The sequence below is a fragment of the Lygodium microphyllum genome, chromosome 13 (assembly GCF_053477565.2).
Source record: "Lygodium microphyllum isolate KBCC chromosome 13, Lygodium_microphyllum_v1.1.10, whole genome shotgun sequence".
NCBI lineage: Eukaryota > Viridiplantae > Streptophyta > Polypodiopsida > Schizaeales > Lygodiaceae > Lygodium > Lygodium microphyllum.
In genome coordinates, this window is record NC_141147.1 from 1046286 (window position 1) to 1069072 (window position 22787).

The 22787-nt window shown below is 41.8% G+C and overlaps 1 protein-coding gene across 1 annotated transcript; it reads right to left on the minus strand.

Annotated features, from left to right (window-relative positions):
• Nucleotides 1-14562: 14562 nt before the first annotated feature.
• On the minus strand, nt 14563-16521 carry LOC148026275 (cytochrome P450 71AP13-like). Its single transcript, XM_087690691.1, has 2 exons — nt 15527-16521; nt 14563-15282 (listed from the first exon to the last, which is right to left on the minus strand). Exons 1-2 carry the CDS (start codon nt 16475-16477, stop codon nt 14587-14589), a joined length of 1647 nt encoding a protein of 548 aa, XP_087546817.1. The 5' UTR covers nt 16478-16521; the 3' UTR covers nt 14563-14586.
• Nucleotides 16522-22787: the final 6266 nt, after the last annotated feature.

Here is a 22787-nt window from a genome sequence, read left to right on the forward strand (position 1 = left end):
TTTGAAGAAAATATCCTATGCTCAATTTAAGGGATTCTTCTTCTATAACAATACTTTTGCGTTCATTTTGATGAAGTACCGTAATGACCATTAGCTAGGGTATCATTTTCTTTTAGTCCTTCCGTTGACTAGTTGGCATGATTTCTAATTTGTTATGCCTATAAAGTTAATATAAAAACAATGAATTATGCATATCACAATTAGATCCCCTCCTTGGACATTATGAAGGATATGACCAATTTTAAGCCATCTTAAAGAGTCACCAATGTACGTGGCCCATGGCAAAGCACATTGCATACCATTATCGATAAGTCTATTATCATGCATCTTAAATCTCCTAATTAGACTTTATAAAGTGTATGACTAATTTTTAGCCCACAAAGGATACTATAGTGCCACTTGGGGACCCTTCCTGACTTATTCAACCTCTCTATGCTAGAGGCTACGTTGTCCATGATTTTTCACTTTTAGTTGATCTTCTCTATATTTACTTAGATGAACAAATGCCATTGAGATGTCTTGTTTTTGGGCGGCGGAAGGGGGGGAGGAGATAGGAGGATTGTTGCTCATGACTCACATTGGGCAAGCAAGCAATTTCTCTAATCCAAGGAAGTTGCAAGTTGTAAAATCAATGTGTGTGTGTGTGTGTGTGTGTGTGTGAGAGAGAGAGAGAGGGTTATATTAATATTTACAAAAGGCCAAATCAACCTATGAGACCAAAGTGTTGCATTTGAGAAGTTTGGGAATTTTCCTTGTCCCAGGCAAGCTATCATCTAATGCTATAACTAACTAAATGGAGAAAAATGAAACACTGAACAATACATAGCTGATGAGTATTTTACCACTCCTTTGCGGAGAATATCTTCTAGTAATTTTGGCCCGCCGTCTAGCCCATTCAACTAGTTCTTGCTTTTGTCGGCTTGATGGTCTTTTGAATCTATCTGACTACCTTTTGGCATACATTAATAAACAAGTCCCTGTCGACCAAGATTCAAAAAACACCACTTATTAGCGACTTGGGAAAAATGCACCACTCGTCCAGAGTGTTGGAAACTGCGAGGAAGATGAGAGACAAAAGGAAGAGAGGAGAGAAGAGAGATATGAAACACCGGAAGTGGAACCCCAGAAGTGTGCCAACTGAGCACACATGATAGGAATATATAGAGGGACCTGGGGCGCTATATATAGATAGACTATATATAGCTAACACCCTTGCTCAAATAAAGGTCCCTTACTATGGATGAAAAAACCCTTGGGGTCTCAAGGGAAAAACCAATAGCTCTATATAGGTCTACCGTTATATTAATATTCAAAATATAAAATTACAAATTTGAACTTACAAGAGCCTATTCAGAGGCATCAAAGGAGCTATATCACTCCTAAATATACAACATGTAAAATAAGGGTAAGCAACATCACTGCAAAAGATAAAATCTCCAAGAAATTCCTTCAACTGAACTTGGGATATAAGCAATATATGTGTCACATCAAAACTTAAAGAAAAACGTTACAGTGACATTAGAACAACACAAGGTCTAAGAACAACACAAGGTCTATAGAGACGGTTTGTGACGCTGCTTTATAGACAACATAACACATGTGGGGCCCCATGAACAGAATATAAATAAAACAAATTTTCATCAGCTGGAATATAGACGCTCATCAGCTACAAAGAATATAAACGAAATAATGTGTCATCAGCTGGAATATAGACCCTCATCAATGAAATAACGAACGAGGATGATCATCATGAAGCATGGCAATATCAACATCCAAAAGTAATGTTGTATAAAGCTTAGCTTTATATGGAGTGTTATTTATATCTTGGCATTCATCTCGCTGAGGCTTCTTTATCTTGGCAACTTTTGTAACCAAAGCTCTTGCCACCACAAATGAGAACATGCGAGCATCAACTAATGTATTTATGAAGTGAGTGGGATTCCCTGTTTGCCTTGCTGCAAGCTTGCAAAATATCTCAATTGCTGTCTCCAACGGTGCTTCTTTCTTATCATTAGACGAAGATCGGAACTCCTTCCAAACCATCCTGAAGTCAAGCTCTGATTCATGAATGTCGTTGGACTTGACAAGAGACCCATTCATAGGAGTTTCAAGTTGGTCATGTCCAAGAAAATATGCTGACTGTGGTTGTGGAAAACCAACTTTATCTTTGAAACGTGCTACCCATTTCATTGTCATTTTGTTTATTTTGGATACAAAAGAGACATCTGTAGTTTGACTTCACACTACTCAATTAATATAAGCAACAAATTCAGGTATAAACCCTCCGTATGGGCTGGATATTTTTATATGCCAAAATTGAGAATCGAAAGCATCTTCCAGCCCTTGCTGTCCCTCCAATTGCTGATGAGATCCAAGACTATGATTTACATATCTTGCAGGTTTCAATTATTTGCTCTTCAATGCGAATGTGCATCACTCCGGTCAGGATGGAAGATCTTGCCAATGTTCTTTGAAAAGATCCATCATTGCAGCCTCTTGTTCTAGAGTTGCTAGAGAGGACAAATTTGCCACAAGTTTCCAATACACAACCACTTGAAGTCCAATCGAGCTGGGCTGACATTACCTATAAAATATCCTCCATGTAATAACTAAGTGCATGCAGGTGCTTATTAATCTATTCTAGAAACTCCTTTCCAGTCCCTTCAGGATTTAGGAGCACTCTGGCACATTTGAGTGAGAAAAAAAACAGGGTCTGGATTTCAACAGGATACCCATAAATTCACAGTGAAGCATAATCTGCAATATTGATACTATAGCAACACCACGCGCAATACCAATCCCTGTCTGGATGCCGGTTTATAAAATCCTAAATCCAGCACCAACGCAAAAGAAAGACTGCCTCTTCGTTAGATTTTCTTTTATTTCTTAAGGCTATCTAGTTGTGGATTATTGCTATTCCAAAATAAGGCTTAGCTGCTATGACTAGAGACGAGCTTTCCCCTATCCAGATCACCAATAAGGCTGATGGAGAAACTCCAAAGAAAAAATGGATCAAGCTGAGCCAAAAGAAACCAGATTTGGATCGGAATTGGCTTGCAAAACCTCACCTTGAACCCGGTTTGGTCCTGCGGGGCGCCACTCTACAGCCGCCCACTTAGGGAGGAAAGGCGAGAGGGAATGGATCTGCGCCCAAAACAAATTAAGAGGAAGGAAATACAGGATCTGCACCCAAAATGAATTAAGGGGAAGGAAATACAGAATCGAGACTCTCTCTCTCTGTGTCTCTGTCTCTCCGAGGCTCTCTCTCTCTGCGTACAATTGACCCTAACCTTGCACCATGGCATCTTCCACCACAGCCTGGCGGGACTCCATAGATCCACGGAAGGGCGATTCAAGAACCTTGCCCTATCAAAGACCGCGACCTGCAATTCAAGAACCTGCCTTTCGAGAGCAGTCGCATGCTCATCGATGGCAACGTTGAAGGCATCTACATGCAAAGCCACTAGGGCCTCATCTTGCACATGGTAAGGCATGGACATGAAGGCAGGCTATTGGAGGACGAGTTCTTGGCCCCACTGCCTTGTTTCTCTGTATGAGGACCACGGCTTCTCTCCAGTGCAGCTCGAGGTTTCCTCCTCATCCAACACGTGTGCATCACTTTGTGATGTTGTAGAACCTCGCTCTGATACCATGTTGGAAAGTGCGAGAAAGACGAAAGACGAAAGGAAGAGAGGAGAGAAGAGAGATATGAAACACTGGAAGTGGAACCCCGAAAGTGTGTCAACTAAGTACACATGATATGAGGCACTATATATAGACAGACTATATATAGCTAACACGGAGGGCCCGAGATTGGCTTTAAGGTACTAGCCGGGCCTCACTACTCAGCTAAAACCACCCCACACAGCCTCGCGGCCAGCAGGAGAATCTAAGGCTTTGCATTTGTATGTTTTTGTAGTCCAACGAATATTCTTTCCTCACTCCTCAGAGGGATTCCCTAAACATCTTGTGTTGTACACCATGCAACATACACGTAGGAAGCACCCCTCAATTGATCACTACGACTCCACTACGGCTCTCCTACACCTCAAGGATTGGCCCTAAGATGCACTGTGAACATAAAGCACATTCAAAACAAAGTCCACTCTTTTGATAAATGATCGAGGATATGATAACCAAATAAACCCCGAAAGAACCAAATATTTAGCCCTACATCTTCGGGTCATCACTCATACAAATAGGTGCTATGCAACCAGGATATGATACCATGAGGTGCATCAATGCAAATGTGAATATGACAATCATGCTCAACCAAATATTCAATGTGAAAGTGCAAAGACAATTCTTTTCATGGTTTTTCTTTCTACAATTATGCTTCGCTGCTTAGGGCTAGCACCGAGCTTCCTCGTGCTACTAGTCCCTTTAAATTTTAAACAACCACAAACTCAATATGATATGCATCATGAAACATAAGCATTTCACATACTTTATCACTCAACCACCCTGTACTTCCTATTGTTTAAGATTTTGCATATGTTGACAGTTATAGGCATGCTTTTTTATGTACTTTTATTTATTGAAAGTGATAAAAAGTCACTCTAATAAAGTAATGGGGCTGAACTGAAGCTAAACCTCATGCTTCTGCTCCATCATAGATCCATACACATTCATCTTATTTTGATGACGAGAAAAACCTAATTTTTTCTATTTTCTATTTTTTAATTTATTTATGAAAAATTAAAAATAGTTATTGATTTTCAGATGTAGACTGATTCGTCTCATAGAAAATGATTTTCTTAGTATATTGTATTCCATGGGAATGGCAAATGCATACCGAAAATCCAAAAAACCTCATATTTTTCCTTAAATCGCCTAGTCATGAGCTAAATTTCCACCTCTATTTCCACTTGACCTTCCATGGCAACCATAGCTAGCAAGACATACCTCAAGTGGAACTTCTCAATCTCTCTCTACAAGCCATATCTTCTAGTGCTTCCTTCTGGGAAAGTGTTTCTTGACTCCCAAAGATTCTTTGTGGCACATCAAACACCAACATTGTCCTAGCCAAAGCCTAGCATTGCAAAAATTCACCATCAGTGCATGTTTTACACCTCCATCTGTTTGTATTGCTATCATGTTGTGTGCATGCTACCGTGATCTTCCCTCGGACTATAGGGCATTTGAAGCTTGTTATATAAGCAACTCCCCCACCAAATCTTGTGGAAAATGGTTGTTGATATGAGCTGTTGTGTCAAGAAAACCAGTCACCTCTAGGAAACCCTACTATGGCAACCATAGCCACAAGTAGCAAAGCTCCTATTTGTTATTATTTCTTTATTCCTCTCAGTTCAAGAGACTAACTCTCACTGCGATCTACTATCACACTAAAGGCACAACAAGATTCACCACTCAAATCATCAAGGAGGTGAAGTTTTACTAGAATATTTGAAGATCATCAAGCTTGACATCTAGTTCTTCACAACTAGTATCTCTTGATACTAACCTAGTGCTTCTTGGCACTTGTGTTTCTTGACACATCCAAGAACAATTCATTTTCTAGTTTTACTTTAGTTCTTGCAATGAAAAACATGAAGATTTTTAATGTGGAATGCCCAATTGATTAAATCCCTTGTAAGCCTCAATCTCATTGTAAAAGGATAGACACTATCTAAATATACTCATGGTAAGACCTCATTCAAAATGTTTAAACTTGAGAAAATAGCCAAATTCACTAGTGAAGGCTTTCATTCCTAGAAAGAAAAGACAATGTACCATCTCATGAGGAAGGACCTTTGGGATCTATTTGAGGATGATGTAGGAGATGCAGATAGCAAGAATGAAGATTATGAAGATGGGTTCATTGAAGAAGTTCAACTCAAGACAAAAGAGTGGAAAAAGATGAACAAGAAGGATCTAAGCATCATACTATCTAACGATGTATTACACCATATCTTTGGCATCAAAGATGCAAAAAGGCATGGGATGAGCTTGACAGGATCTTTGGAACTCAAGCTACAAACTCCAAGTAAAGCTACTCATGTAATTCTACAAACTAGATGTAAAAAGATAGTTCTCCTATGACCATGCACATTAATAAGTTTAAGAGTCTAAAAACTCAACTTGCTACTCTAAAGAAAAACATTGATAAAGATGAAGCCATATCAGTATTACTAGCAAGTGTAAATCAGGAGCCATATAAAAACCTTGTATCTACCTTAAGTAATGTTCCAAATCTCTCACTTAAGGACATTGAGTACTCTCTACTTGATGAAGAAACTAAACATAAAAACAAAGATGCAAAGGAAGGTATCTCAACACAAAAAGACAATCTGTTGTACACCGAAGGAAATTATGGAGCAAAGGGCTAAGGCCGAGGATTCAACTTTGACAACAAAGATCAGATGACATGTCATTATTGTGGTAAGACTGGCCATATAACTAGTGAATGTTTCCATCGTAAAAGAGCACAATATGTGCGGAATTGTAACCATAATCAAAATCAGTTTATGAATGAAGAAGATGAAGAGGATACTTCTGCTATCAATAACAACTTTGATAGATTGTTTTGAAGAAATTATATTTCCCATAGTGGATCTTATATTTTCCCTAATTGGTGGTTTTTCTTTGTAAAAAAAAAAACCCTTGCCAAAGATGTAAACTTTCAAGCTTTAACTTAACTAAGCTACCTATGAGCTAGTCTCTCAGGCCATGTCATTATGTAGGGGAAGCAAAAGCCAACAAGTGTAGGAACTCATCATTTGAGGAATAGCTATAATTTGAGTGATATTTATATTTTCTTTCTTAAATAGCTAAATAGTTGGCAATAACTTTATAACTACTTGTGGGATTGATCAATGCTAATGTGAGAAGAACTTGCTTGCAATAAGAGGTATAAACACGATAGATAATGAAGAGTACTCTACTACATTGTTAGCATAAGAAAAGGCATGTCATGCTATTACTACCACTACAAGGGAATGGGGCAATAGCGATAGCCATTTGCGATGCAAAAAAGTGGTGTCACTAAAAGCGTTGCTATTTGCATCACTATTAGCATCGCTAATTCTATTAGCGACTCAAATAGCGACGCTTTTAGCGACGCATATAGTGACGCTAATAGTGATGCATATAGCGACACTAATAGCAACGCTGGTCTGAGGAAAAAGTTTCGAAAACCCAAGTGTAACATTTGCCAAGAAAACATTTGCGAGAAAGAATGAAAAAGAGAGCGATAGAGCTTAAAGCTTTGAGAGAGAGAGAGAGAGGGAGAGAGAGGGAGCTCATCACCATTGTCGCCACTATCACCGCTATACACGAAGAAGAAAGAGAAGTGTGCAAGGGAGAAGGGAGGGAATGTGCAAAAATAAGGTACAAAGGGTTTCATCTTCAGGCCTCTGAGATAGGTACATCACCTCTTCTTGCTTTATTTTTGTGTTCTCTTGTTTTCTTTTTTTGTTTTTCTTTGCAAAGAGATACATGGAAAGAGAGGGAGGGAGGAAGGGACGGAGAGGAAGAGAGAAAGATGGAGAGAAAGGAAACAAAGAGAAAAAGGAAGAGAGAAATGAGAGATGAAGGGAGGGAGAGAGGATGAGTGAGAGAAACAACGAGAGAGAGAGGGGGAGAAACAAAGAGAGAGGAAACAAAGAAAAGAAAATAGAGAGAGAAAGAGAGGGGGAGAGAAATAGAGAGAGGGAGAGGGAAGGAAGAGAGGAGGAGATAGAAAAAAAGGGTGAGGTCAAGAGAGGAAGGAGAGTGAAAAAGAGCGAGAGAGAGGGAGAGAGAAATAGAAAAACAATGAGAGAATGAGAGAGAAGGTTAATAAAGAAAAATAAAGGGAGAGGGGGGAGAGAGAGATAAAGAGAGGTGGGATGACATTTCTTTCAATATCTTTGTTTCTTAAGCTTTTTATTTTCTATCTTTGATTGTCTTTGCAATGAGATGAGTTGAGTGAGAGTGGGGAGGGAAGGAGGGAGAGAAATAGAGAGAAGAAGGGAGGGGAAGGAAGAGAGAGATGGAGAGAAATAAAAAACGAGAGAGAGAGGGGCTTCATAAAAAAAGTGTCAAAATCTGAGCATGGTATTTTACAGGTTTGTAAACAAGCAAGAGAGAGAGAGAAAGAGAGAGAGAGGCCGCCGCCACTACCGCCATCCACAAAGAGGGAGGAGATAAGTGTAAAGGAGAAGGAAGGAACTCCCGAAGGAGAAAAAAAATGAGAGAAGTATGAAGGGATTCTTCTTCAAGCTTTGAGGTAAGTGCATTATCTCTTCTCTCTTTATTTTTCTCTTTTCTTTACTTCTCTCTTTGTTTTTGTTGATGAAGAGTGTATAGAGAGAAGAAGTGAGAGAGATCAACGTGTGTAAGGGAGATTGAGAGAGTGAGAGAGAGAGAGAGAGAGAGAGAGAGAGAGAGGTCGCTACCACCGCCAATCCACTACAAAAAGAGAGGCGACAACTGCAAAGAAGAAAGAGGGAACCTATGAAGGAGAAGAAGAAGAAGGAGAGAAGCATGAAAGGATTCTTCTTCAAGCTTTGAGGTAAGTGCATTATTATTCTCTCTTTGTTTTTCTCTTTTCTTTACTTCTCTCTTTCTTTTTGTTGATGAAGAGTGTATAGAGAGAAGAAGTGAGAGAGATCAATGTGCACAAGGGAGATTGAGAAAGAGAGAGAGAGAGAGAGGTCGCTGCCACCGCCAATCCACCACAAAAAGAGAGGAGACAACTGGAAAGAAGAAGGAGGGAACCCGTGAAGGAGAAGAAGAAGAAGGAGAGAAGTGCAAAAGGATTCTTCTTCAAGCTTTGAGGTAAGTGCATTATCTCTTCTCTCTTTGTTTTTCTCTTTTCTTTACTACTCTCATTTTTTTGTTGATGAAGATTGTATAGAGAGAAGAAGTGAGAGATATCAACGTGTGCAAGGAAGATTGAGAGAGAGAGAGAGAGAGAGGTCGCTGCCACTGCCAATCCACCACAAAAATAGAGGGGACAAGTGCAAAGAAGAATGAGGGAACCCGTCAAAGGAGAAGAAGAAAAAGGAGAGAAGTGCGAAAGGATTCTTCTTCAAGCTTTGAGGTAAATGCATTATCTCTTCTCTCTTTGTTTTCCTCTTTTCTTTACTTCTCTCTTTCTTTTTGTTGATGAAGGGTGTATAGAGAGAAGAAGTGAGAGAGATCAACGTGTGCAAGGGAGATTGAGAGAGAGAGAGAGAGAGAGAGAGAGAGAGAGAGAAAGAAAGAAAGAAAGAAAGAAAGAAAGTTATATTAACGTCTTCTAAAGACCAAAACTGGCCTATGAGACAAACTGTGATACAACTGATGAGGTCCAGCTATCCAAAAATAAAAGTACTGAATGAAAAGCTAAAAACTGGAAACTGAAAATACGGTGCTGTGAGTGTGATAAGTGTCGTGTATGTGTATGTGCGTATGTAGCTCTGGTACTCCAGATAATGGCTACAAAAGGGGAACAAATGTCGGCTGTGATAGGAGAACAACTGTCGGCTGTGATAAAGTGGTGCGATGTGTATATGTAACAGATGCAGGGAGATATACTATCTTGGGATGTAGTAGCAGTCGTCGAAGTCGCTAATAGCAGGTGATCCCTCCTGGATGCAGGATGTGGTACATCGGCGGTGGAGAAAGAGCAAACTAGAGATCTGAGATCCAATGTGTCGAGTGTCGTCGGATCTCAGTCTGCTGTCGATGTAGGTCAAGAATCCTCCGGATCTCCTGTCGGTGTGGCTGTGGGGTCCGAAACCCACGGATCCTCGTGCGGCGTCGGGTACGCTGGTCCTCAACCTGCTATAGTGTGAGCCTGGAGGTCTGGCTGGAGGCTGGTACAGTAGCTCTCACTCTGTCTGTCTGAAAGAACTGTGTAATAGTCGTCTGGGTGGGCCCCTCTCTGACTGGGACCCGCTGTGTGCTCTGCTCTCTGATGTGCCATGCCTCTCCCAGAAAACGGCCAAATGATCTCTGATCCATATCAGTCATACATCCCTGAAGTGAGCTGCTCAATGTGTATCTAGATCTCAACTCTGAGTATGCCAGGCATCTAAGAACAAAATGCTCCTCACTCTCCACCTCTGATCTGCAAAGGGGGCATATCCTCTCCTCCCGTGGGATGCCATTGGCTCTGCCACTCTCAATCATAAGCTGATGTGATGATACCCTAAGCTCTCCAATAAGAACTCTCAATCGATGTGGCATATAGATCTGCATATATCTCGGAATCTCTATGAATCCCTGCTCTGATATGCTCAAGAGCTGTGTATAATAATGTGCCATCTTCGATGGCTGTGGCTGTGCAGGGCTGACCCATGTCCTCTGTATATAAATATGCCATATCTCCTGTCTGATGACTCTGTTCCTCTCAGAGAGAGAGAGGGTGTAAGTGGGAGCCTAAGTATCATATAGAAGAGGTGGGAGTCTATCAATGTCCAGCCCATGTCTGTCAAACCAAGCTCTAGTCTATGCATACCATGATGTGGTATCTCCCGCTCGAGCCATCTCCTGAGATGCCATATATGCTCTGTATGCAATGCGATCTCTGTCCATATCCTGAAATCTGTGTAGGAAGCAGACTGTCTAAAATAATGCCTCGACTAGCATGGGCGGTGAGAGAGAGAGGTCGTTGCCACCGCCAATCCACTACAAAAAGAGAGGGGACAACTGCAAAGAAGAAAGAGGGAACCCGTGAAGGAGAAGAAGAAGAAGAAGGAGAGAAGCATGAAAGGATTCTTCTTCAAGCTTTGAGGTAAGTGCATTATTCTTCTCTCTTTGTTTTTCTCTTTTCTTTACTTCTCTCTTTCTTTTTGTTGATGAAGTGTGTATAGAGATAAGAAGTGAGAGAGATCAATGTGCACAAGGGAGATTGAGAAAGAGAGAGAGAGAGAGAGAGGTCGCTGCCACCGCCAATCCACCACAAAAAGAGAGGGGACAACTGCAAAGAAGAAGGAGGGAACCCGTGAAGAAGAAGAAGAAGAAGGAGAGAAGTGCAAAAGGATTCTTCTTCAAGCTTTGAGGTAAGTGCATTATCTCTTCTCTCTTTTTTTTCTCTTTTCTTTACTTCTCTCTTTTTTTTTTGTTGATGAAGATTGCATAGAGAGAAGAAGTGAGAGATATCAACGTGCGCAAGGGAGATTGAGAGAGAGAGAGAGAGAGAGAGAGAGAGAGAGGTCGCTGCCACTGCCAATCCACCACAAAAATAGAGGGGACAACTGCAAAGAAGAATGAGGGAACCCGTAAGAAGAAAAAGGAGAGAAGTGCGAAATGATTCTTCTTCAAGCTTTGAGGTAAATGCATTATCTATTCTCTCTTTGTTTTCCTCTTTTCTTTACTTCTCTCTTTCTTTTTGTTGATGAAGAGTGTATAGAGAGAAGAAGTGAGAGAAATCAATGTGTGCAAGGGAGATTGAGAGTGAGAAAGAGAGAGAGAGAGAGAGAGAGAGAGAGGTTGCTGCTACCGCCAATCCACCACAAAAAGAGAGGGGACAACTGCAAAGAAGAAGGAGGGAACCCGTGGATGAGAAGAATAAGAAGGAGAGAAGCATGAAAGGATTCTTCTTCAAGCTTTGAGGTAAGTGCATTATTCTTCTCTCTTTTTTTTTCTCTTTTCTTTACTTTTCTCTTCCTTTTTATTGATGAAGAGTGTATAGAGAGAAGAAGTGAGAGAGATCAATGTGCGCAAGGGAGATTGAGAGAGAGAGAGAGAGAGAGAGAGAGAGAGAGAGAGAGATCGCTGCCACCGCTAATCCACCACAAAAAGAGGGGGGACAACTACAAAGAAGAAGGAGGGAACCCGTGAAGGAGAAGAAGAAGAAGGAGAGAAGCATGAAAAGATTCTTCTTAAAGCTTTGAGATAAGTGCATTATCTCTTTTCTCTTTGTTTTTCTCTTTTCTTTACTTCTCTCTTTCTTTTTGTTGATGAAGATTGTATAGAGAGAAGAAATGAGAGAGATCAACATGCGAAAGGGAGATTTGAGAGAGAGAGAGAGGTCATTGCCACCGCCAATACATCAAAAAAATAGAGGGGACAACTGCAAAGAAGAATGAGGGAACTCGTGAAAGGAGAAGAAGAAGGAGAGAAGTGCGAAATGATTCTTCTTCAAGCTTTGAGGTAAATGCATTATCTCTTCTCTCTTTGTTTTTCTATTTTCTTTACTTCTCTTTTTCTTTTTGTTGATGAAGAGATGTATAGAGAGAAAAAGGGAGACAGATCAACATAAGGGAAATTGAGAGAGAGGGAGAGAGAGAGAGAGAGAGAGAGGCTACCACTACCACTACCATTGCCACCGCATCCACTAAAAGAGAGGGGACAACTACAAAGGAGAAGGAGAGAACCCCCAACCTCTGTCTCTTCTCCATCTTGCCCTCCTCTAGCTTGCATGGCAGGCACCAAGCAAGCATGTCCCCGTTTCTCGGCCATGGGAAGGCCTCATGCCAAAGCCCACCACCTGGAGCACAAGGTGGAGCCTCCTCTAGTGTAGCAATAGGTGCTCCCCATAGAGCACAACAACCACCAAAGAAGAAGAGGAGATGGAAACCGGGCATTATCGCCCTTCGGAAGATAAGGAGAATGCAGTGTGGATACAAGCTTCTCCTCCGCAAGACTTAGAGCTAAAAGGAATGGAAAGATTTTGGGCACGAGTGCGAGACAGCCCACCAGTAGGAAGGTAGACTGCTGCAGCTATGACGATAAAAAGAAGAGCCTACATGTACCTTCTATTACCAAGAATCTATTATCGATTAGACAGATGGCAGAACAAAATTTGCAAGAATCTACTGTCGGTTGGATAGATGATTTTAACTGATACACATGGCTATACATTCGGAAGTACAAGGATTAGGTACTTAATGTCTTTAAGAAAATGGGTTTATAAAGAGAAATGCAAGTCAGATGGTTTGTTGGAAAGGTATAAAGCCCGGCTCATTGCAAAGGGATATGCACAATAATATGGCCTAGATTATGAGGAGACTTTCAGCTCAGTTGTTGCCAAGATGGAAATTGTGAGAATAGTCATTGCATTAGTGTCTTCTAAGGGCTAAAAATTATGAAAAATGGATGTCAAAAATGCATTCTTGAATGGTGACTTGCTTGAAGAAGTATATATGGAGTAGCGTGAGGGTTATGTACACAACCTGAGGTGTATATGGATGCTAGCTAGCAACCTCGTCTATCATGCTAGATCCAAACACATAGAGATTCATTACAATTTCATCAGAGAAATGGTACTTGTAGGACAGATTGATCTACTTCATGTAAAGACAGAAAACGAGGTAGCTGACATCTTTACCAAATCACTTGGTAAAGAGTAATTCATTCGTTTTAGGGATCTACTTGGAGTACACCAACTAGTCTGAGCTCAAGAAATGGAGTTTGAGAAGGGGGAGGATGAGCTTGATTCTTTTGATCTTAAAACACCTCCATCCATTGAGATTGAGGGTGAAGACAAGAAAGAAAAGATAGAAGATGACTTAGACGTAGGTAAAAACAAAAAGGAAGAAGTAAAGCTTAGAGACACTACCACTCCCTGTATAAGTGTTTCTAGCTCCAACACCATGGTGTAACTCTTACAGATGTCCAAATGCTCCCCCAAAAAGAGTTAAACAAGTTTGGAATAAGCTGGAGTAAGGAGAAGATCTTGATCTTAAAACACCTCCATCCATTGAGATTGAGGGTGAAGACAAGAAAGAAAAGATAGAAGATGACTTAGACGTAGGTAAAAACAAAAAGGAAGAAGTAGAGCTTAGAGACACTACCACTCCCTATATAAGTGTTTCTGGCTCTAACACCATGGTATAACTCTTACATATGTCCAAATGCTCCCCCAAAAAGACTTAAACAAGTTTGGAATAAGCTGGAGTGAGCAGAAGATCAATGGGACTTATTCATACATCACGGTCCTGACTATAATGAAAGCTTGAAGTGAAGCTCTTCTTCTTGGGCCTAACAAGTGATAAAAAAGCTCCTTGAGTAATATTTTTTTGAATTGATTATATCTAGCTTTTGCAATCACAAGCTCTTTTTCTTCTCAGGCCTAAGCAAAGTGATGAAAAAGCTCCTTGCGAAATACCTTTTCGAATTAATTATATCTAGCTTTTGCAATCAAAAGATTTACGTTTTTTCTTGAAAATCTGATACACAATTTTTACACATTAGATGTTGGTGACATTGGCAAATGAATTATGCAAGAATATTTAGTGCATATAGCTAGAAAGGTGGCAGAGCGCATGCCTTACCACTTAATTTTTTCCCCCTCTGTAACCGTCATTATTTGCATCGGAAATTTACTGTGCAATGTCGTTATTTGCATCGCTATTTGCGTCGCTACGCTAATTGAGTTAGAGACGCTAATAGCGACGAATCGATCACATCGCTAATAGCGATGCGAATAGAGATGACGGGGGTAATTTTTTCCACGAATAATTCCGTCGCTTTAAACGTCGCTATTGGATCTATATGTTCTAGTGTACAACAAAAAGAGTCGCTTAAGAAGGATTGTTTGAAGTGGACAAGCAAAAATAAATTTAAAAAATAGAATGATCGGGATGGAGAAAAAGATAATAGACAACAAATCGTGTCCTCTCAAGCCTGTAAGGGATTTTAGACGTTCAACCCCTAAAGAAGTACTTTGATTGATTAATACTTAGAAAATAAATAGACATGAGCCATTTGATGTGTAACCCGCCTTAGAAAGGTAGAGACAAGTAGAGAGAGCTTGGAAGCCTTGGCTTTGCAACGGCAACAAGAGGGCGGGCCAAAGGTCTCGGACATGTCGAAGCGATTCTTATCGTCCGAGATCATAGACCAGTCGAAGGCATGGACGAGGACGGCGATCATAACCTGGACGGAAAGCAGGCCCAGGACGTATCCCGGGCAGCCACGGCGGCCCGACCCAAACGGCAACAGCTCAAACTGTTGGCCTCTCACGTCAACCTTCTGCATGCCGGGCTCTAGGAACCTATCGGGGGAGAAGTCGAGGGGGCGTTCCCACGCTGCCTCGTCCCTGCCGATGGCCCAAACGTTCACCAGCACCCTTGTCTTCGGCGCTATATAGAAGGAGCTGTCACCCCCGGGAGCCGTTATCTCGCATGCCTCCACGGACTCCCGCGGGACCAGCAGAGGCGCGGCCGGGTGCAGCCTCATCGTCTCCTTCACCACCGCCTGCAGGAACGGAAGGTTCGGCATGTCCGCCTCTCCTACCAGACGCTCCTTCCCCACCACCGCGTCCAGCTCAGCCTGCAGCTTTTCCATCGCCGAGGGCTTCTTCAGTAGCTCCGCGAGGCCCCATTCTGCTGTGGTAGCGGAGGTGTCAGTACCAGCGCCGAACATGTCCTGTGTCAAACGTCTCGTTGTTGTTAGCTATGGAGCAATTACAGAGCCAGCAATAAGCAGGTGTACAATGAGAATCCGTATGGCTATTCCTCATCATCTTAACCTCGGGTGCCAGACATAGTTAGAAATTAGAATGATATGGTATTTATATGCCGTACGATAACCTGCCGTGTGCGCATTTCAATATCGATGATACACATATCTAAGGACGAAAGTATATGAAAAGCATAGATTAGACAGATACCCATAGAACCGCTTTGACGTTATCGTCCGTGATGTTGCTGTCGTTGGAGGAGGCGATCGATAGCAACACATCAAGGAGGTCTTTGGGTCGTCGACTCGCATCGTCATCATCAGCACGATCATATTCGGCGGCATACTCAGCTCGTCTCGTGTCGACAATGGCCTGCAGAACCGCTCCGCTCCTCCTGGCGGCGGCCTTCATGTGGCAGACGTGGCCTTGCAGGTCCAGCCAGTCCAGCCAGGGCAGAAAATCGCCAACGTTAAAGACGCCGTTGAGCATCATAACCTCGGCAATGAGCTCCGACAGGTCGCGGCAGGAGGGAACGTTGGCAGCCAGATCCGAGAAGCGCTTCCCGAAGGTCATCCGGCAAATGATGTTGTTGGACATGGCCATGAGCTTGGGGCGCAACTGCACCTCCCCTCCGTGAATATCATTATTAAGACCACCAATATCTTCCCACACAGAGCGGACCATGGCGGCCTTCTCTTCCGTCCGGAGGGCCCCGAAGGCCTCCATGCGCTTGGGGCTGAGAAGATCGAGGACGCAGATCTGCCTTACGCGTCGCCAATAGGGCCCCGAGGGGGCCCAAGCAACATCGGAGCAGTTATACAAGGTATGCACGCCCGCTGCCGTGCGGGGGCGAGAGGCGAACGCGTGGTCGTGCGTCTTGAGGATCTGGCGTGCGACGTCGGGAGAGGACGCCACGATCGTGGGCACCGCCCCCATGCGCAGATACATGAGAGGGCCATATCTCTTCGACAGCTGGTGCAGGGACTGGTGCGGCAGCTCCCCCAGCAGATGCAGGTGGCCCAAGATGGGCAGACCTGGAGGTGACGGTGGCAGCTGCCTCTCATGCGCTCTCTTCCATTTGCGAATAAACCAGAGAGCACAGGCACACACCCCAAAACTCACGAGAACAGGCACCAGCTGACTAATGTCTACGGCGATCATGGTTGTCGAATTAGCCTAGTCGATGCTCTATAGCTAGGCAGTAGAACTCATTCTCGCAGCTTTATACATTCTGTCTATTCTGCACCGGCCAGCAAAGCGTTTTTCTTCAAGTTGATGTGCACACTCATCAAGTCGGCAAGTCGGAGAAGGTATCCAAATGTGGCACGATTTCAGAGGTTTTGGACTGTCTCATGTCATGGTTCCTGCGTTTTCAAATGTCTAGCTACATCTTAGTCTTGACTCTTGTGGCATCTAGTGCTTAGGATAGGTAAGTTTTTGTGGTATCTAGTGCTTAGGATAGAGTAATGGTGTCAATAGAGTGTCATCAACACAATGAATGACGAATATTGATGAACAAAACTATGAAAAGGAAATATTTGAATACATCTTACTAATCAATGGAGTCCGTTCATGAGCTTCAAAGGTGCAATATCTATTGCAAAATTTGCTTCATAAATGAAACTCTATTGCGGGGCTAGAAGGGAACGCTTTCGGGGAGTGCAAGCTCATTGGCTCTGTAACCCTAGACAAGATTAAAGTAATCTCTAAATTCTTGTTGTAAATTAACTATTCATGTTAAAAGTATACGATGTGAGCAGTGACAAGTTCAAATGTCTTGTGAGCTATTTGAGTTGGTTTTGTTAGGGAATGTCTTGCTCAATTATGGACTATCAATTGCAAAGTTACAAGTCCGAAATTTGAGCTATTGTGTAATATACATGACATTTGTGTTGTGACATGTGGAATATTTAAGTTGTGCAACTCTCTTGTGCTTATTATTTCAAACTTAAGTATAGTTGGATCAACTTTGACATATGTAAGTATGCTATATCAAGAATCGTGTGGTGGGGGGATTTGCTTGGGCTACTGTGCCAAACACATACCATACACACAAGAGGAAGCTCACTCAAGAACATAAGAAGAGAGATAGCGGCAAAAACATTTTCTTGTTGGTTTTTTTCTTCTTCTTTTACACACAATATAGTGTACACACAATGTAGATAAGATACAAAATAAAGAAAAGTGGCATACTAAGTCAAACAGTGCATAACTGGTTATACTAATCGACTAGCACTATAATTATGCTAGTTGTAGGTAGGTGCAACAAACTAAATATAATTAGTGATAGCCATGTGAGAATCATAATGACCGCCGATGTACTAAGTGTAGACGTGTGAACCCATCTAGCTAGGCAGTCCATCATCAATGTCCGCATGTGTTGAGCTTACCATCTCAACATGCTGGCATTTTGATAGTTTTATAAGTGATCACTTATATTGTTTGTAATGCCCTTGAAAGTGATAATCAAGTTTAGTTTCACAACTATTGTTTCTATTTGTTTTGTCTAGAAAAATGCATTGTAATGAAAATATGGCAACTATGATTCAATAAGGGTTTGTAGGCTTTATAGTAATATCATCACCATAAAGTATGCATGCTTGTGATATGATTAATTGTGTGTTAGCTTGTTGGATGAGAAGATCTAAATGTCATGCATTGAAGGGATTCCAATTTTCTCTAGAAAACATCCGCTTTTATAATTTTGGATCGAAATGACAATATGTGTGTACAATCATTAGCGGGGAGAGAATAGTTGCTAGAACCTAAATAAAGGTGACGTGCTATTTGATTTGACAAAGAGCCTTAGTATGTCTATCATTAAGTGAGTTTCGAGAGTTTGTCAATATGGATATCCTCGGTCTTATCCTATGATGTTGGGTTAGTGGTTGTTAGGCCAAAACATTTTTCTGCACCGGCCAGCAAAACGCTTTTCTTCAAGTTGATGTGATTCCACAATCTGCACCCTCATCAAGTCGGCAAGTCGGCGGACTGCAGACACGGTTTTGTAACGACATATGTGTATGTGCTATCGTACGAGTCGTCGAAAAGCAGAGCCGCACATATACCGTGCGATAAATAACATCAAAAAGTGAATTGCATCAAGTGACGGAACCCAACAAGCTACCAGGTATAAGTTTTTGTGGCATCATCTAGTGCTTAGGATCCCTAGCCTGGTAATGGTGTCAATAGAGTGTCATCAGCAAGTACGCTCTTCGATCTTTCGCACTGAATGACGAACGATGAACAAAACTATGAAAAGCCTTAGGGACCAGTGAAGATATAGTTTTGAATACATCTTACTAATAAATCTGGTCCGTTCATGCGCTTCAAAGGTGCTTCATAAATGAAACTCTATTGGGGGGCTAGAAGGGGACCCTTTCGGGGAGTGCGAGCTCATTGGCTCTGTAACCCTAGACAAGATTGAAGTAATCTCTAAATTCTTGTTGTGAATGGAGAGAGAGAGAGAGAGAGAGAGAGAGACTTGATGATTTTCTAAGATAGTGATGTCTATGGTCCACCTTATTGATCTAGATGCTCCATGAGGCTGTTTATGATCAAAAGGACTTGTGTTAATGATTTTGCTAATTTATAATGCTTATTATAAATTTCCATACATTTTCATTATCCGAAAGATACATGACATCCATTTTATCACAAGAACTTGTGTAAAGTTTACAATTTAGCTAGCAGTGACTAGCTTGCATTGGAAGGCTCCAAGATTACACTTAGCCTTGGATTGCACATAGATTTTGATAAATTAGTCATCTTGGAGGATTTTCCATGCTGGTTTATGATTACTTTATAGAGATTACATGGGGTAGAATTGATTTGTGAAGGCATTTTACATGTACTTGCTCTCCAATGGCGATTTTATGAGAGTGTGTAATGAAAAGAGAAAAGTGAACATAGAGAGGAGACGAGGAGAGAATGCAGGAGAGAGAATGAGCAATGTGGCTGTAACGACTGAAGTTACAAGGCTACAACCACCCCGACGCGTAGCTCTACACATCCGTGTGAGTGCTAGATGGTAGTAGGAGGATGAGACAATGCGGAGGGATGGCTAATCACGAAGGATCAATGATGGATAATGGATAATGAAAGTGGGAAAGCAGGTTTCCTATATATATGCAAAAGAGAGAAATTTTTGTAAATCTAGTCAGATCCCTAAAAAAATAGCTAAAAGTGCGTAAAAAGAAATGCACTAATGTGCCCTCTATCTAAGTGTCTAAAACACATAAAATGATAGACAAATACAATGTTAGAGCTGGTAATGTCCTCATCTAACTTAAACTATGGCCCACAAGCGGGAGATGACCACACGACACACATGACTGCTTACACCCCTCTCAAATCTTAGATGTGGTGGAAGGCTAAAGGAGATGCGGATCCAAGAATGGTAAGAGGAGTGCCAAGCTTAATGTAGTCAATTGATGAAGAAAGGCAACCAAGGAGAAAGACCCCCTCTCCATAGAAACATTTGATCAAACAAAAGGCCACCAAAGGGCAATGGAAACAGAGAGGTCTCGAATGGATCACTCTTGAAACTCCAGTTGAGCATAGGTGAACCAAGCCTCTAACCCAACTATGAGACGATAGTGAGAAACTATCAAAGAGGCACCATAAGCTGCACAAAAAGACCAAGGGCCAAGTCCTTATGGTCATGGGAAGGCCCCTCTAAAACATAAAGGACCACGAAATCCACAACTACATCACCAATATCGTCCCCCTTTGAAAGAGATGGGAGGTACAAGGAAACCACTAGAGGAGATAGTGGGGGGTGGGATGGAACCAATGGGAAAAATGGTGCACAATCAGGAATGGGTGTGACTGTAAAAGATGCCTCCGAGGGCCTTGTACAAAGGAAGGGGAATAGAGCATAGATAGCCCCCTCTCTAGCCAACCTATCACAAATGTGGCTTCTATAGAAGAATCACCAACAAAGATGCCTAGCTCAGTGAAGACAATATAGGTGCTAAGATGAGAAAAGCCATGAAATAACAGGAGAGTAATGTTAGACTTCAAGCTCGACTTTCCTATCTTTGGTATGATTGTACCTGACATTTAGCATGTCCAGCTGTACACATGCTGACATTGAATAAGACGGTGTTTAGCTTAGCTGTCTTTGGTGTGAATGGTCCAATTGTGACCCTAGGTTGTAAATACTTGTTTTAGTTATGTGTGATGGATAGAAATGATTGGCTTAATATTGTTGGCTCCAACTCCTCTCTCGCTCTCAACATGGTATCAAAGCCATGAATGGACTCTTTGTAGGATGGCATTGGTGGAGCAAACCCTAAAGCTTGAAGACAAGTTGATCAAAGCTTGTTGGGGGGCTTTCCAAGGCCTATTTGATCATTATAGTGCTACTCATGACCATCATCATCATCATCAAGAACAACAAGAAGAAGTTGTTGACTTGAACAACATGATTGCGCCTGCTAAGGTAGCCTCCTTTCCTGCCTACAAATCAAAGATTAAGAGCTTATTGGAGTGATCTACTGCTTGTGTGCACACCCACTTTGGCTGTTTATAAATAGTAAATGCATTGTATGACATTAGCTCTTGAAGACAAGACTATTTTGGATGATGAAATGATCATGTATTGATCTCCAATTGTGATGGCATATGTATATGACAATGTGAAGAGTTTTTGGGCTAAGATCCATCTTGTTTTGACTATGCTTGAGGTGGCTACAACCTGCAGGAAGAGACTGCTTGTCTGTACATGAACAATTTACTTGATTACATGCTGGTTATGCAATGAATGCAGTCTATATATGCATGCTGCAATACCTAAGTGATTGCCAACTGACAGGAGGTGAATGTACCATTGTTTTTGGACTGAAACACTACTTGTTTGAGCAAAGGGTGTGCTACAAAACTGTCATAAATAGTTGTAGGCTGAGACTGAACTGTCAAAAAGATTTGGTTTGCAGGTAGACATGCAAGGTTTACACTATAGTAAATGCTGAGAGAACAGACAATATTACCCAAATTGTGGGGGAAAAGCTGTTGAGATGACAAGCTCAACACATGCAGACATTAATGATGGACCGCCTGGCTAGATGGGTCCACATGTCTACACTTAGCACGTCGGTGGTCATTATGACTCTCACATGGCCACTGACTCTTAACTTATTATATTTAGGTTGTTACACCTATTTACAACTGGCATAGTTATAGCGCTAGTCAACTAGTGTAGTTGGTTATGCATTGTTTGACTTAGTAGGCCACTTTCCTTTATGTTATATCTTATCTATACTTTGTGTACATTGTAAAGTGTGTGGAAAAAGAAGAAGAAACCAGCAAGAAAATTTTTCTGGCCTCCATCTCTCTTTTTGTCTCTTGAGTGAGCTTCTCCTTGTGCATTCTATGTGTGTTCGGTCCAGCATCTTGAGCAAGTCCCCCCACCACGCAATTCATGACAAAAGCTCGACAGCAACAATTATGCCATATGGAAGTTTCGCATGGAGAACTTCTTGATTGGGAAAGGCTAGCTAGTAAATGGAGCTGAGGCTGAACCCAAGCTGCCTATAGGTGACAAGCATTCGATACAAGACCAGCAGCGAGCTCATCGAGCATGGATGGAGAGAGCACGCACGGTTTTGCACTGGTTGTCCCTATGTATATCAGATGCCATGGTAATGCAGATAATGAATTGCAACTCTCCTAAGGATGAGTGGGACATTTTGATTAGGCACTATGGCACCACTACAAGTGCTAGGAAGATACAGTTAAAGAAAAAATTTAACATGGAGAGAAAGGGCAGGTCCATACAGGACTACTTGATAGAGATCAAGACCATTGCGGATCAGCTGGCATCTAGTAGCTAAAGAAAAGTTCAAGAAGAAGTTTTATGCTCAGTTCTTGCCTCTTGATTTTGAGAATAATGTCAAGAAGGAGTGGGATTAGGTAGGTCAGAAAGAGCATGAGAAGGTCACTAGTTATGTGGACCAGTTTTAGTCTACTCTTCTCAAGGTTACTCCTTTCATGGAGATCAACGATGAAGAGAAAAAAAGGAAGTTTGAAGCTGGCCTACTTCCTCATTTACACAGAACCATGAAGGTGTATCCACATGAAACCTTATCTCTCATGATGGAGTCTGCTATCATAGCTGAAAGTTTGCATACACCTAGTACATCTCGAAAGTTGAAGATGAGTTCTTATAGAGCTAGACAAGAGTAGCTCTATGATCAACCAAGAGATAGGACTAATTGAAGAAGACCTACCTCTACCCATGTAACGTGTCCACTAGTATCATCCAGGACACGTCTTAGCAGTCCATCGGAAAGGATGTCTAGAAAGCTCCGCCCGGCACTCCCATGGAATGTTACGGGATTTGCGATCTAGGGCTTTCCGTGTCTGCCATGTAGCGAAAGTATTCTGGCCATTCCCACTTAGGATCGACCGGAATTAGGGTTTTCCTTATTGGTCATTTTCTATAACAGCAACTAGCGTCGGACCCAAG

Bases quoted from the DNA above. Each gene is read 5' to 3' on its own strand.
- LOC148026275 (XM_087690691.1), bottom strand. From the start codon at position 16,477: ATGATCGCCGTAGACATTAGTCAGCTGGTGCCTGTTCTCGTGAGTTTT. The intron at 15,283-15,526 runs GTATCTGTCTAA...CGTTTGACACAG, and splicing joins ACGTCAAAGCGGTTCTATGG to GACATGTTCGGCGCTGGTAC.